Below are 15,298 nucleotides of genomic sequence, written 5' to 3'. Positions count from 1 at the left end.
ACTCCCAGCAGGCGAGCAGAACCTTTTAAATATTTAAGTCTGCAGTGTCAACAGGATCAAGAACCTTTATACTGTTAGAGATTTAAACCCCTACCAGATGGTAACTGAGTTATATCATCCATCCAGCGGATTATGAATGTGGGCTACCTTAACTCTTATGTATGCACTACACATTTGCGCAATGCACACTTGATCATTAGTTGGTGCAAATTTTCAACATTGATCTTGTTCACCATATCAGCAAGGACTTTCATGAAGTAATCCCCAAAATGTAGATCACATTGTGGAGAAGGTACACTGGTGTGTTTGATAATGAACAATCACCGTTCTACATTTGTTTTCTGCATCACTGCCCAATAGCAGGGGTTTTATGCTACCAGACTTCATAAGATCGCCTGCTAAACCTAATTGTAGATCCTTGTATTTTCTTTATTAATGGCCTCTACCTTGGTCTTTGTCTCACACAGTTATTACGAGACAGAGCAAGCCCCTTGATGTTTGAAAGAGCATATTGTGAGTCAGAGTCTGTTACAAATGACACGATACTGACTCTCATAACAGGCTGCTCCTCCATTAGTTATTTCCTTGACCTGAGACCCGCTCAATCATAGAGCACACTTAATTAAGTTAAAGCAAGAGCAATAAATAAGATGTATGACACATCAGCACTGATGCTTGTCCTCATCTGTTGACAAACGCAGCGGGTCCCAGGTCAGGCCCAGGCAATGGATGTGACCAATCACAATGAAATACAGTTCAGGTCAGGCCTCCAAAATTGATAGGAAATGTGAATATGATCAACAGCCTGCTGGCAGCCCAGGGCACCGATTTGCACTATATGCTGAAGATTTAATGCTGCTCTGTGACAAAGAAGCACCAAAACATGGCTAGATGGATACCACTGGTGGTCTCCCTGCCAAGGATCATCTCAGCGTCTATGGCAGAGAAACAGACATCGGAATTCAATCTAGCTGCACCATCTGTTCACCGATATCAGGGCTGTCATTTGATATGGGCTGCCCATCAAGAGTGGAGGCCTCAAGATCACCTTGCGAACAGAGATGGCTTAGACTCTGTTCTTATAAAATGTGATGGATGAAGGCTGTAAAGCATCAACTATACGGGGTCTGTCAAGGCCCAGCACACAATCATCACAGGGGTGTGAAAAGTTTAACAGAGTAAACAGCAGCAGTGGAACTTTAATCAATCATTAAAGTGATAAAAACATAGTGTGACAGGAACAAGGCCGGTTCATTTGTGTTTTCTCTTAATTAACTTTAACAGTATCAGCCTACTGTAAGGGTCTCTCGTGGCTGGTTGTTTCTTGTTGGAGAAGATCAGGTCTGACAACAAACAATTTCCAGAGAATCCTACTGGGTCATTATACTTTCAGTGAACCAGAACGTCTGATGTTTAACGAAACTTATACTTTCCAAGGCAAACAAAGACTGCACTGAACTCAAAATAACCAAAGTTGAATTGAGGTAAAATAAATAGAATGGAAAAGAACACAAATTGCTCAAGACAATAAAACAAAACTATTATATTTTCGTGCTTTTGCTTTTTTGGTTATTACAAAGGATTCACAAATGACACATTGTTAGGTGAAATATAATTTGGACTTACATGCAATGTGCAGACTGGCCTCTCTGCTGACGATGGTGCCAAAAGAGTTGGACGCCAGGCACTGATAGATGCCAACATCTTCCTCTTTATTCAGATGGCTGATGTGTAAGTTTCCTCCCATGAGAGAGTAACGTGACCCTGGTCTGGGCAGGATGAAAGAGTCATTGAGCGTCCACCTGTGAATGTAAGCATGTGATAGACAACAAGAAATCCTTAATTCACAAACCCAGACTCTTTGTTAAGACTTCCTGAAGCTGGTGTAAAAATTCCAATTAATGTCAAATTGAGACAACCCAGCAGTCTTAACTGTGACCAAACCCTTATTCTAGATAAAGCAGACAGAAATAACACAGTCTGATGTGTGTTTCAGCAAAAACCAAAATGAATATAACTGAAAGGAGAAGCAATCAGCAACAGTTATTTCAAAAGACGGTTTCTATTCAGACTTTTTCTCACTTCAAAGACATCTCTTACCCACAAATCAAATGCTCTACATTTCTCTGACATTTCCTTTTTTCTCTTCAGCCTGTTTGTCCATCAATGACAACCACATGAGGGAGGCCCTTTCACCATGAATCAAAATCCTCCCAACAAATCATAGTGATTATCTGACGGGAGGGTATCTGAAGCACCAGGGACCAGATGCATAACGACTAACACTATGTGTACGCACAAAGACCGATATATTTTTTTGTGGAACTGTGTGCACGTGCACGAGCCTCATTTACACACCCAACTGTTTGCCATAAATGGATGTAGAAATGCCCTTAAACACTCATTTATAAATCGATACTCCGCTCCACCACTCGTTGGACCCGTCAATGAGAAATACGGAATACAAAGAAAGTTAAATTTCACCGACGGTGTCGCATCGGCAACGTTCTCCAACGGTGCCGGAGCAGCTGTCATTACGCACGATTGTGGCTTTTTGTAGCGTCCATAGCACTAATTCATCACATGTTTATGCAAACCATCTTTACAGTAAAATTCTTAATCATCATTATTACTAAACCTCAATCATTAACACGTCTCATACAAGGAGCGAATTCCTTTAAGGAGTACGTAACTCAGTGCTAGATTGTGTGTTTGTAATGCTAGGGGGTGTGCGGTCGAGAAGTAACGTTATATTGTAGCGGTGAACTTATCTTTGCAGTGTGTACAGTTTATTTGTCTGTGAACAAAATGCTACAACTCCTCAAGACCCAAGCACAGTTTGCATGTCTTACTTGCAACCAGCTAATGACAATGAAGGTGCACACATTCTCACCGCACAGTCTTACTTTATAATTTCCAGTTTATGTGTGGGGAAGGCGTACACATCATTTATACTTCTGTCTCAAGGACTGCTCAAACAAAATGGCCACATGCTATGCACAGGAACTGGTGCTTTCTGATTAAACCGTGTTTTGAATAATATGGGAGTCCAGCGAGTATGTATGTAAGGGAGAGAGAGAGAGCAGCATGATGCAGTTCCCCGCAATCAGCTTTTAAATTTACACATGTATGTGTGGCTTTATTTAGGAGACCTCATTTTGTTCACTTTGCATAATTAAGGCTTATTGTCTAAGAAAACCTGCTGAGTTGATGATGGCTGTTCAACCAAATGTGACATACAAGGCTTTGCCTTTATTCACTGCGAACAGCAAACATTGAAAACAACATGAAAAGGAATAAACTTGTTTTGCAGAAAACCTTTCTAAATGCATTCAGATACATTTCATCTATAAAATAGATTGTTGAAATTGTCTGTATTATACGCAGGCAAAGTTAGTGTGCAAATCACACTTTTATTCTCAAACCAAATCACACTCAAAGGGAAGAAAAAAAGAGAAAAAAAGAATAGAGTAAACAAGGACTAACAAGAAAAGTGACACTTGCAAGAGGAGACTCAAGAAATAGCTTTTCTTCGAGCAAATAAGGCACAATTAGGTTGAATGTTGGCTCCTCATACTTGATTAGATTTTTAGAAAAAGGAAGCTTGAGGTTTCTATTTCTGACTTTCTTCCTCCTTTTCAGCGGTAAGGATTTAGACAAAGAAGCGAGAGGCAGGGTTGAAGAAGGGAGGGACATATGCAGTGGAGCGGTGCTCAACGGCAGATTGGCTGATTAGATTGATTTAGTGATTTGGTGTTGCAGCTGAGACTGGTTCAAGAGCTCCAGATGAGACAAATCAAGGGGCCATGGTGACAACTTGGAGTGGGGGCTTTATGTGGTAGCGGTCATTGTGTAGTCTTCGTCAAATTTATTTGTCCTTGGCGACCCTGAAATAGACCTGCCTTCATATGCAGCAGTGAAGAGCCACTCAGCAAATGGAGTCTTGCTGATGAACCTCGAAAATAACCAAAACTCATTCCAGAGCTGGCACAAGTGACAATTGGTGAAAAAATAAAAATAATTTCCAAGGCGATGACAGCACTATGATGTATGCTGACTGAATTAACAACACAGCAATGTCCATCTAAATATCAGGCCCATTATTAAAAGGAATACAAGTCATAACAGCATAACAGCTTGTGATCAATCTGAAAATCACTTCTTAATGTGGTATATCAACTGCCACAGTTGGTGGCACTTGCTGTAATTAAAGAGCTCATTTACACAAAATGTGATTTGATATGGAGCCGGGCACGCTCTCAAAACTTGATCTCAGAAAGGGCTAAGAAACTTGCACATTTGAACTCATAAATTGGTTTTCATTTTTAAAAAAGTAGTACTATCCAGACAGAGGAATAGCGACTGATTGCTTAAAAAGTGTTCCAGCCGATCCAAGGGATAAGATCGTGTACATTCATTTCAATTTGTGCCCATTAGGCATAACATCAAGGATCTTCAAGCTACATTAACGGCCGCATATGCTGGTGTTATGAGGGATCGTTTCAACCTATTACACATTAAATGCTTGGCTTTGCAATTTGAATCTAATTACACTGACAGGAGTACAACAGCTATGTGGCCTCATTTGATGGATTATGAATTAATAGCTTATGCGCTTGTTGCACTTTAAAGCAAATCATTGTTTGTCATTTGTTTTCATCTGTTATCATTTTCGCGGCAGAGGAACTCGGCATCAATTTGTTTCTATCACAATTGCGGCTCAACCTCACATGGCCAGCGTGCTGGACGAGGACAGTGACAGCAGCAGTTTTTCTGCAGTGACGCTGAATATAAACTGTAACTATAGCAGACCTGAAGCTGAGATATGGAAGGGCATCTTCTCCCACATCATTTCTGGTGTGCAAAATATACTCTAGTGGTGTTTTTCCCTGCTAGATCTCTGCCATGAGAGCAGCAGAGTTTTGGTGAATGATTCTCTTGTGTCACTTGATCTTTCCAATGGTCAGTGGTAATGATGACAGGAAGCTCTCAGAGTGAATTCTACAGCGGATCAATGTCCACTGGCCAATGCAGATATAGAATAGACCAACAACTGAGGGCAATTAATTCATCATTCTCAAATTAACCATGACTGTGACGCCAAGTGCTGCAGGCAGTGAGCAGCAGCGAGCCATAAGGTCCACAAATCCTCAGTTCTCCCAGGGCAATAAATCCACTCTCACTTGGTTACTAGTGCAAATGTTGCACTTGAAAGCTCTGAGAAAGTTCTGCAAAATAAAAACTGTGTGCATAACGCCATGCCTGGAGGTGTTACCTGTAGAAGGGCGGTGGGTGTTCCTGGGCCTCACAGCTAAACACCACCTCTCTGCGATTCTCGCCAGGTTGAAGGGGAAACACCACACTGCCGGGTTGTTTGGTGAACATAGGCCTCAGCAGGACTCCGCTTCCTGGGGTAGAGAAGCAACAAAAATACATCAGCTTTGATGTTGTGGTGAGCCGGATAACACATTTTCACATTTCTCTTCTGCAAATAGAAAACGAAGGCTTACAGAGGCAGCGAGCAAGTGGAAAAACAGTGCAGCACAAGAGAAGGTTAAGTCACTATAAAATATCTGCTTAGTATGGATCAGTCGGCCATGTGAGCAGAGCCCGTGAATATTTTTTGTATTAAGTCTTAAAGTTGAGATCTCCGAGGTAATGCAAAATCAGCTGGTAACCTTCATAAGACTCCAATGCAAACATCTGAATGTACATACTTCTCAAAGGCACACTGCAATGCCACCATGCTTCAGCACAATTTCATCTAAATACTTGACACCACCTTCCCAGGGGATGTCAGCCACGAAGAAATTTTAAATAAAAAGGCGCAACAAATACTGAAAGTAATATGGTCTCATTTTAAAATCGGCCCCTCGTTTGAGAAATCAACATGGTACTCTTTGTGACAGATGGAAAATAAAAGTTTTTGAGGGAAAATACAGAGTTGCTTTCCTTCATAAAATGCAAAATCAAAACAAATGCTGGTGCTCTTTCTAAATAGTTTGTATTTCACCTTCTCAGAACCAAAAACAAATCCAAACTACCTATTATTATTCATTAAGCAAGTTTGCCATTATACAAAGAATCACCAGTGCAGCTTGCACATATCTTTATCTTTTACAGTATTTCTGCATACAGTATCAGAATCAGAATTTGGTTTATTGCCAAGCAGGTTTTCACATACAAGGAATTTGCTTTGGTGTGTAATGGTGGAAACATAAACACAGAAGGAGGAATAAAAAACAAATATAGAAAAAAGAATGTACAGAATGTAATGAAAAATATGTACAGTATATCCTAATTAAATTCAAATTAAAAGTGTTGTCGTAGCAGAAATGTGCAAAATACTCAGAGGAATGTGCAAAGGTTCCCACACACAGATGTATGTGTATACTGTCTATTATTATGATGATTATTCATAATGTGGTGTTCTGCAAGGAAGAAATACTTACACAGAAATATACAATACACAGTATACACCACAGCCCATAAATTAGTATAATAACTGATGTCATAGCATCGTTGATTCATTGTCTTTGTGAGAACAAAAAAAAGAGAGCAAACACAAGCAACAAAGTCAGCATGCAGCATGCATGCTTTGCAGGCAAAGCCCACAGTAACAGTGACCCATGGGGTAAGTCAGCACTTCACTGGAATAAACATTTCTTTTTGTGATGGAAGAGAATTCATTTGGATTCGTCAGAATACATTTGCATTCTGTAATGATACAGAAGGGGGAAGATTCTGTAGGTAGGGTAACTCATTTGTATGAGAGGCAGGTATTCTTTTCAAGTGTCTGGCGCCATGGGAGAACAGGTTTATCCTCAAGACTCAAAATAACTCTCTGAGAGGGTGGGGATGTTTGACAAGGGACCTTGTACGCTGATTGTTCCTCTCCACAAGGATAAACCTCTCAGAAAGTTACACAGAATAAAGGGGCCGCCTAATTATAATCTTTGTTAGATGAAGCGTGTCCCTCGAAGCAGCGTTGAGAGATGATTGATTACCAGAAGACACCTCTAGTACAGTCCATACTCAAACACAAAACCTCACACTTGTTGTACACAAACTTGGAAAGATGACAAAGCCTGCGGTAAACAGGAGAAGACTCACTGTGCCTTGTTAAATTGATAAATGATTCCAGTTATCAAGTCAAAAACATTTGCATTCAGCATCATTTCTGAAGAATTGGGGCAATTCAGCTGGCAGCCCCAAAAACATAATCCAGCCCTTTAGTTATTAATTAGCACTTTAACTCAGAGACAACAGAGAGGCATCCCAGCATGAAAAGGTGGTTCAAAGGAAATGAGCGCAGCCCTTTATATCTCTGGTCCAGCCGACATAACACCGGACAAACCCAGACATTTGCATGCAGGTTAATTTAATTTATATGAGCACCGAAGCTGCTCCAAGTTGAAACCCGGCAACACTAATGTGCCAAATGATTTGAGTCCTCGGATGATGACAGCATGTCCACAGGTGGAAGGCATAACGTGCACTGTACTGGGATGTTCGTCCCCTTTTCTGCTTTACATACACAATAATGGTGAAATTACAGTATTTATTTTTCTCTTTTTTGGTATTTAGGTCATCCTAAATTAACTGGAATTAATCAAATTATGTTACTATAATATTATGGTATCAGGTAATTATTAATTGTATCGGAATTCATTTTTAAAGTAACCATCCCGTCCTCCGTGATGTCACGAAACCAAATGAGGTTTTTAAAAGTGATTCATTCACATATTGGAAAGAGTTACATTTTATTGTATATGTGGCACAATTGCTGAAATTTACCCATCAAGCGTGACAATTACAAGAGCAACAGCTTTGTGAGATACATTTGGTCTTTTATAAACGATTGCCTTATTTGTTTCTATGAAAAGTTGCTCCATTGTTAGAGCGGTTTTGTGTTCTAACAACTCAATGAGAGCTCGGAAAATGTGCACAGAAAATGCACTGCTTTGGCTCATCCTCAACTCATTTTCATGGCCACCTAATTAAGAATGTGGTAAAACGGCATTTAAGCACAGTGAGTGCTTCATGGTGCTTATTTTATGTGTTGGACCATGCACTTATCACTTGCACACTGCTGTTGCCACACTTAAAGCACAAACAACCGCTCAACCGAACAACTTGCATTATCTCTTCTGCACCCACAAGCAAAAACCCTAATCGTGCAAAACCATGTATGTCAGAACAGTGGGCTGCAAACCGAACTCAATATTCAATTAATACGAAACTAATCAACATAGATATTTAGTTGCAGCCCTCAGTTATCTAGGTTATGGCAGCTATGAACTGACCTGATCTTTGGCAGAACCATGGAAACAGTTATTATAATGGTGAACAAGTGCCAGAATAATAAAAAGAGATTGAGCTCTTGGGGCTGTGCCTGGGGGCTCAGTTCAAACTGATGCAAACTCTCTGTAACTCTTTCGTTGCCTTCACAGCAATGAATGTAAGATGCAGTAGGAAAAAGCGGAATAATTTTCAGGATTGCTTTCTGGTAAAAACAGAGGTGTGACACACTACACCAGACTGAGATCCACAGGCGGAAGACATTGAGGGATTTCTCTTTTTTCCAGGAAGATATCTTTTTTTTGGTGGCATACCCAGACCGTGGATGCATAGTGGAAAAATGGTAAAAGTTTACATTTTGAAATCATCATTGACCCCTTTCAGGATCTTAAGGCCCTGTCACACATATCCGTATGACAGAAACGTATGCCGGCGCATACGAATATTTGTCAGAGTCCAAATATGTCCAACCTTTCATCATATCGGAAAAGTGAACGTATACAGATACGCATGTCTAACCTGTTGATAGAGCATCACTTACTAATTCAAAATGTATCAGACGAATGCCCAACAAATGCATAATGTATACTAAAATATGGCATATACAAAATATCGGCAACGCTGGTGTACGTTGATATAAGGTAAGGTATAAGTAGTGTTCGTTAAGAGCTCGCTGTGTTACGCTGGGGTGCGTTGTTGAACGCTGATGTTTTGATCATGTTCAAAATTACCGGACGTACCCGACGTGTGCTTCATAAGATATGCAGACGTTATGTGACGTTACGGAATACGTAGGTGAATATTTACCTACGTAAATATAGTACGTGAATACCTACGTGACTACGTTAGAGGTACGTTAGATATAGGCTACGTCGGCTGATGGTGAACCCTACAGCCAATGTATTGATAACGAGTGGATAACCTATTCCTACCCTATGTTAAGATGATGCCTGACGACGGAGTAACTTATTAAACGTGTTTCTACAGTACAGCTAGCAGTTCAGCATGTTAGCCGTTCTCCAGCATCAGCATGACGTGAACCAGATGCACTTTTCCAGCTCCGTTGTCCAGACGCTCTGATACGTTTTGTATAAGTAAGTGATACGCTATGAATGTTTGACATACGTATAATAATTTGTTATGTATTCGTTATGTATGCGTCAGCTATAACACCTGCTGTGGAAAAGTTGGACGTATTTGGACTCATACGGAACTGTGTGACAGGGTCGTATGTCTGGCGTGTTCGGCGTATCGTCTGCGTCCTTCAAACGATCACAACTTACCCTTCATTTATATCAACCTATTGCCGATATTTCGTATGCGCCGGCATACGTTTCTGTCATACGGATATGTGTGACAGGGCCTTAAGGAGGAGTCAAGAAAATCAAGTTGAAGCCAGAGAGTCAGAATCTGATTGCAGGTCCAACATTGAGCACTTCAGAGCACAGTAAGCAAAGTCCTGAAAAAACTCTCCATCAGAGAAGTGCACTGAACCAGAATCCTAACAGGAAGATGACTGCACTAAGCTGCAGGACAGAGATGGAGGTCATTATAAAAGGGTCTTTAAAAATAAAATTGGTGCCGCCTCCACTCATATCTGTCACATGCTGCCAGAGGGTGATATGTGCAGCCTGTTTTCGAAGGCTCCTCAGACAACACAAGACTCAGCATCGAAGCACAAGTGAAAGGCAGAGGGAGCTGTTTAGGAGACTGAAATAAAAACTAATCTCAAATTCAATAGTAGCTGACAGCAAATGAATTCCTCCAGCTTACCTCAGCATGAATAAACAGGCACATGGGGAGTTGGCTGTGGGGGAGGTATCGGTCGTTTGTGAGGTCCCAAATCCATTCGTTTCAGCTCAGGGTTTTATGCATCAAATAAAAAAAGCCAATCTTGCTTTTTAAAGCATCTTTCCCCTCTGTCCAGGCCGATAAGGTACACCTTTAAGGTCTCTCATTCAGGGGCAGCGAATGTTGCCCCAGAGAAGAAGGAAGGTTTGGGTTGTTTTGAGCAAAGTACAGAGTCGCTCAGATCTCGTCTAAATATTATATCTGTGGATCTGGTTTTTCAAGGTCTCTTGCATCTGAAATTCAATAACACTCCTTGTGTACAGGGTATCCAATGCCATGTTCACTGGAGAAACACAGAATTGATTAGGTCCAACGCCTTATGAGGGAATGGCAAACTACGGCTATTTCTTGTTGCTGTTGAATGTGTAGATAAACCCAGGAACGTTTTGCTTCTGAGAAAGCCATTTGTCATCCAATTGCAGTAATATTGCAACAATTACCTCCTCAAGTGGTTAGAAGGTTATTTGTCACCTACTGCTATGGTCTGTACTAATGAAAGCATTCATCATGGTTTAGAACTGTGCTGTATTTCCAGCCATACTCACTTACAAAAAGCCTGATTTGACCATTAGTGGTCATTTTCTTTTGGCAATGCAGTGTGACTTCCTGTATCTCATAAACACTGTCCAACATATCATATTCCTTGTGTTAACCTGCACAACACACACTTTTACACACGATAATTAGGCTACTGTATGCTTGAGTGATTATTATAGTAATTGCTATTATTATTAATGCTGATATTAAATGCTTAATTATTTTGGATCTGATAAGATCCAATAAGAGCATAATTACTGCTAACATGTAAGATAATACAGGTAAGATGTTGACATTAATGTGGAGTAATCTACAGACCAGTAACTTCAGCCTCAGCCGACACTGAAACAAAAGCAGCTCACAGCGGTGCTGCAGGCTATTGGATGTATCCTGACGCACATACATATATTGCTGTTAAATTGATAGTGATGTATTTACAAAAAGTAATAAACAGTACAGATTAATTATTATGGATCTATAATTAATGCTACAGAAACACATTTAAATTGGGGGGACTTTTCATTCCTGGATGAAGCGAACTATGGGAGGAAGACGCACTGGGGAATATTCACATATACAGAACTTCAAAGATGCAATAAAATCCTTGCTTAAGGATTCCTAAAAGGCTTTGCCATGTTCTGATGAATCAATGAGGTAAGTCAATATTTGAAACTCCAGTCGCCTCTGGGATGCACACGGGGGGGGAATTCAGAGTAAAGTAAAAGTAGTTCTAGGAGATTATAAAGCTGCCCAGGAGCAGCCCTTCATTTTCACTAGCTAAGACATAAACCTGCTTTAAATGAACAGTGTGGTGATAAAGTATTTATTTAGGGTGACCAACTGCTGTGTCATATTAAAGGATAGGTTCACATTTATTTAAGTCTTTAATAAAACTATCCTTACATGATCCTATGTGCATTTAAACAGCTTTCAGGTTTCTGTAATGACTACGAATTCTCTACGAATGCTATTTTAATGTGTTTCAAAGTGATGGGGGACCAAATGCAAGAGTTCAGGAGCTGCACTATAACTAATTAAGAAGGTATCTTCCAAAGTTACAGTCTTATAGAACAAAATGTACTCTTTCTGTAACCAAATTTACCAAAACCTGAAGATATACCCACTTGATTAGACCAACACAGACTACTGAAAGCTTATATTAGCTTCAAAATCCATTTTTACTTAGAGCAAAGACTTGAGAATTGTGCCCCCCATGACTCACATCACTTTAGGAACGAATGTCTTCACAAGCAGTATCGACAGGAGGAGCAATGCGGCGACCAATAACGCTTAGAATGTACACGCAGACGTGTCAGTATTGTATTAAGACACACTTATACAATGTGAAGTTATCCTTTAAGACAGAGGTATGCCATTAGTATTCTAAGAGAACCAGTTACTAAATGTTCCTCCATGTCAAGGTACCATCCTCATAATGTCTAAGTTGCGTAGCCTACCTCTATGTTGGACAAATAAAATGGAGGATCATTTCTAACATACAGAAACATTTAACTTGTAAGCTAAATAATCTTTACAATAAATACATTTGTATAAGCACAATTAACCTACATTTTCAAGTAAACAACATATACACACAAATAAAAAGGGCTTATTTTAGAACAAGTGCAGCCGCCTTTCTCATTATTGATTGATCGATTTCTGAACATCTAATCATATCACTCCACTTTCAACAAGTCCAAAAGATCTTGTTGATTTTTCACCAAATTAAAACACAAAGACTGGGCGCCAAAAATGCATCACTTCTCCAAACCTGTTGACACCCACTCAACTGGAAGAGTTTTTCATATTCATTCTGAATTATGCAGAAAGCACAGAACAATTGATTGCTCCAGCTTTGACAGCCGTCTTACTGGATGTGTTGACATTTCTGTTTCCAGTGCTGCTAAATTGTAGACCTTCAATTCCAACTACAGAAGTTTGTATGATTTCACTGCTGCCAATTATTTTTAGGTTGATGCTTGTGAATTTATTGAGCTTGTAGTAAAATATTTAAAAATCATTATTTTGTATTAAATGATTTAGGTTTCTGGCGAGTGGAGTAAGAGGGAATGATGTACAGCGAGGGCTTTTTTTTCCTAATGACCAGACCGCTGTACGCTATCTCTTTGATATATTGGAATGATTTTTGAATATTGCATTGTGTGGTAATTGAACAGAAATTCTACTTCCTCTCTCCAGGCCTTACAGATAAGGAGTTACTTTGCAAGAATAAATGGAGCTTTCTTGGTTACACCTTTGTGAGGATTCTCTACCAACGACTGTGTGAATAAAACCCACTTCTGTCAGACGGAGACTGTTGATCCATTGCTGGAAGTGGCTTTCTGTGTGAAGGTTAGCCGTTTGTGTGGGGCAAACCGTATCCAGCCATACTTCAACACCTCTTCTTTGCTCCCTTGCGCTCACTCACGTATTCACTCAAACACACGTGCGGTACACGCCCCTGTATCGGGCCGTTCAGACCCTCTGGGAGGAACGGGGGGTAGAGCTGGTTAACTCACGATGAACTCGCTATGGGAATGACTTCCACTTGGCCCCATTGCTCTCCCAAACAGCCGGTATATACTGTTTAAAAAAGAAAGGAGAAAAAAAGCACTTCCAAGTCTGGATAAACTACCCAGAAGCACCTATCTAACTCCCTCACACTGTGCTTTCTCTCCCCAGTATTGCACGTCTGCATACTAAAATGCTTATCAAGTCTTTCTCAGAACACAGAGGCCTTGGAGGTCTATCGTTATATTGCGCCATACTTGTCTTGCAAGCAGAGCATATGTAATGTAACCCCTTACTGAATATTAATGCTAGGTTACTCTGTGTTATCAACTTTGACTGTGCGCCTCGAGAGTGAGGCAAGGGCTGTGCAACACAATGCTTTTCAAAAACTATTTGCACTGTGCTCCTTTGTTAAGCACTAATTTGTTTTGAATAAATAACCCTCAATGCGGTTTCTGCACCTCATCATTGCAAGAGTACATTTTATGGCTGGGATCTACGGTGGCACACAGACTTTAATGGTCTCCCGTTTGCCTCAGATCAAAACTCTGTCAGGTTCGTGGCAGGGTTTCCGCCAATGTTCAAAACATTCGCCCGTCTGTATATTTACCAGAATGCTTAAGTAGGACATAATATGTGATTCAGACATGTGGTGTAGATCCTTAATCCCATAGTGAATCACAGTTCCCCAAGGAAAGCCTCATTAGACATCCACTGATGTGTATTGGATTTAGTGATAAGTGGAGCTAATTGCCATGTAGGCAAATTTAGGTGCCAACGTGCTGTTGTGCTTTTGAAAAGAGACACGCATGCAGGAGAAAAAACCACACACACGGTGTCAGTTACAAGCACACACATGCACGCACACTAATTATTTTAGGTCCAGCTGTGAGGAGGGGCTGCCGATTTGGAGCAAGGCAACATGAAAGATTACTCATTCCTCAAGAAACTGTGCTCATGCGACAAAGCCCTTATTCATCTTCTCAGCTTCAGACTCTGACATTCAGAAGAGAACTAGCATTTGACCCTGAACATTTTGTAAGGGAGGAAAATTAGGTCTCTCATTAAAAGCAAGATCAATGACAAGATTTCGGCACTACTGTCAGCGCAATCTCAATTAGGGTAACAATTGAGGGGCTCTTTACAATGAATGACTACACATTCAACTGCTAGATAGGGGCCGTTTTTCACAGATACAAACCTCGCTTATTATTTTTCCAACAGGACTCATTTGGCAGGGAAAAAAAAGATATACCTGCTAAGCACAACTGAAGGGGTGTTGATTTGCTGTCTTGAGCTGACAACAAGGTGAATCTTTCCTACCATTTGTAAAATTGGAGGAAAGCTTTGTGCGCTCTTTGCCATAAAATCTTTTACTTTTCCATCTTACTTCAAAGTGCCATCTGTTCTGTATGCCAAGGGCCATCACAAATCTATAAATAACAATGCATAACCCCTATGCTACAAACGTAAGAAAAGGTGCATGTTTTGGGAAGCTTACCTGCCAGACACTCCACCAATGACAGCAGAAGTAGACGTTTCCATAGCAACTCCATTTTAAAAGTCTCAGGTTAATACAAGCTCACATCAAATCACAGGTGAGTAGAATCCTGGCCTCTTCCTCTTCACCGTTTCTCTGTCAAACGAAAAGAAATGGAGGGGGGGAAGCCATTAGACTCAACAGCAGGAGACAGTAATTGTTTATAATATAAACACCAAAGCATGGTAACAAACAAAAAAAAGATATTTTCTAATAATATTTTATCTTTGCAAACACTTATCAGGGTCACATTGTGATTTCTTGATTATTCTCACAGATATACATTATACCCAGACTTTATTCTGCAAACACAGAAAATTATTTGTCCAAGCAAATCACTTACAAAACACTTGTGTAGCGTTTGCTTAACAATGCATAATAGGGATCCTGTCTGCAAGAGAAACATAAAGGGATTGCTTGTACTCAAACCTGCTGAGACAAAACAAAAAGCAAGCTGGGTTGTCAGACACTTCTCTAGCATGTAATAAAGCACTGTCCTGGCTCCTCAAATTTGTCTGAGCTGGAGGGATTATGTATTTCTGACATAAAGAGATGAGT

At 40.2% G+C, this 15,298-nt stretch overlaps 1 protein-coding gene across 2 annotated transcripts in view; it reads right to left on the bottom strand.

The window, feature by feature from the left end:
• Nucleotides 1-15,298, bottom strand: part of cntn3a.1 (contactin 3a, tandem duplicate 1) — a 115,656-nt gene that overhangs the window by 45,670 nt on the left and 54,688 nt on the right. For both annotated transcript variants that reach the window (XM_029436214.1, XM_029436213.1), the window contains exons 2-4: nucleotides 14,702-14,836; nucleotides 5,276-5,408; nucleotides 1,627-1,802 (exon numbers count right to left, since the gene is read on the bottom strand). In XM_029436214.1, the coding sequence (XP_029292074.1) occupies nucleotides 1,627-1,802; nucleotides 5,276-5,408; nucleotides 14,702-14,756 (364 nt within the window). In that variant the 5' untranslated portion in view covers nucleotides 14,757-14,836. The remainder of the gene's footprint in view (nucleotides 1-1,626; nucleotides 1,803-5,275; nucleotides 5,409-14,701; nucleotides 14,837-15,298) is intronic.

This window comes from Cottoperca gobio, chromosome 7, assembly GCF_900634415.1.
Source record: "Cottoperca gobio chromosome 7, fCotGob3.1, whole genome shotgun sequence".
In the NCBI taxonomy this organism is placed as follows: domain Eukaryota; kingdom Metazoa; phylum Chordata; class Actinopteri; order Perciformes; family Bovichtidae; genus Cottoperca; species Cottoperca gobio.
This window is presented reverse-complemented; position numbering and strand designations above follow the sequence as displayed.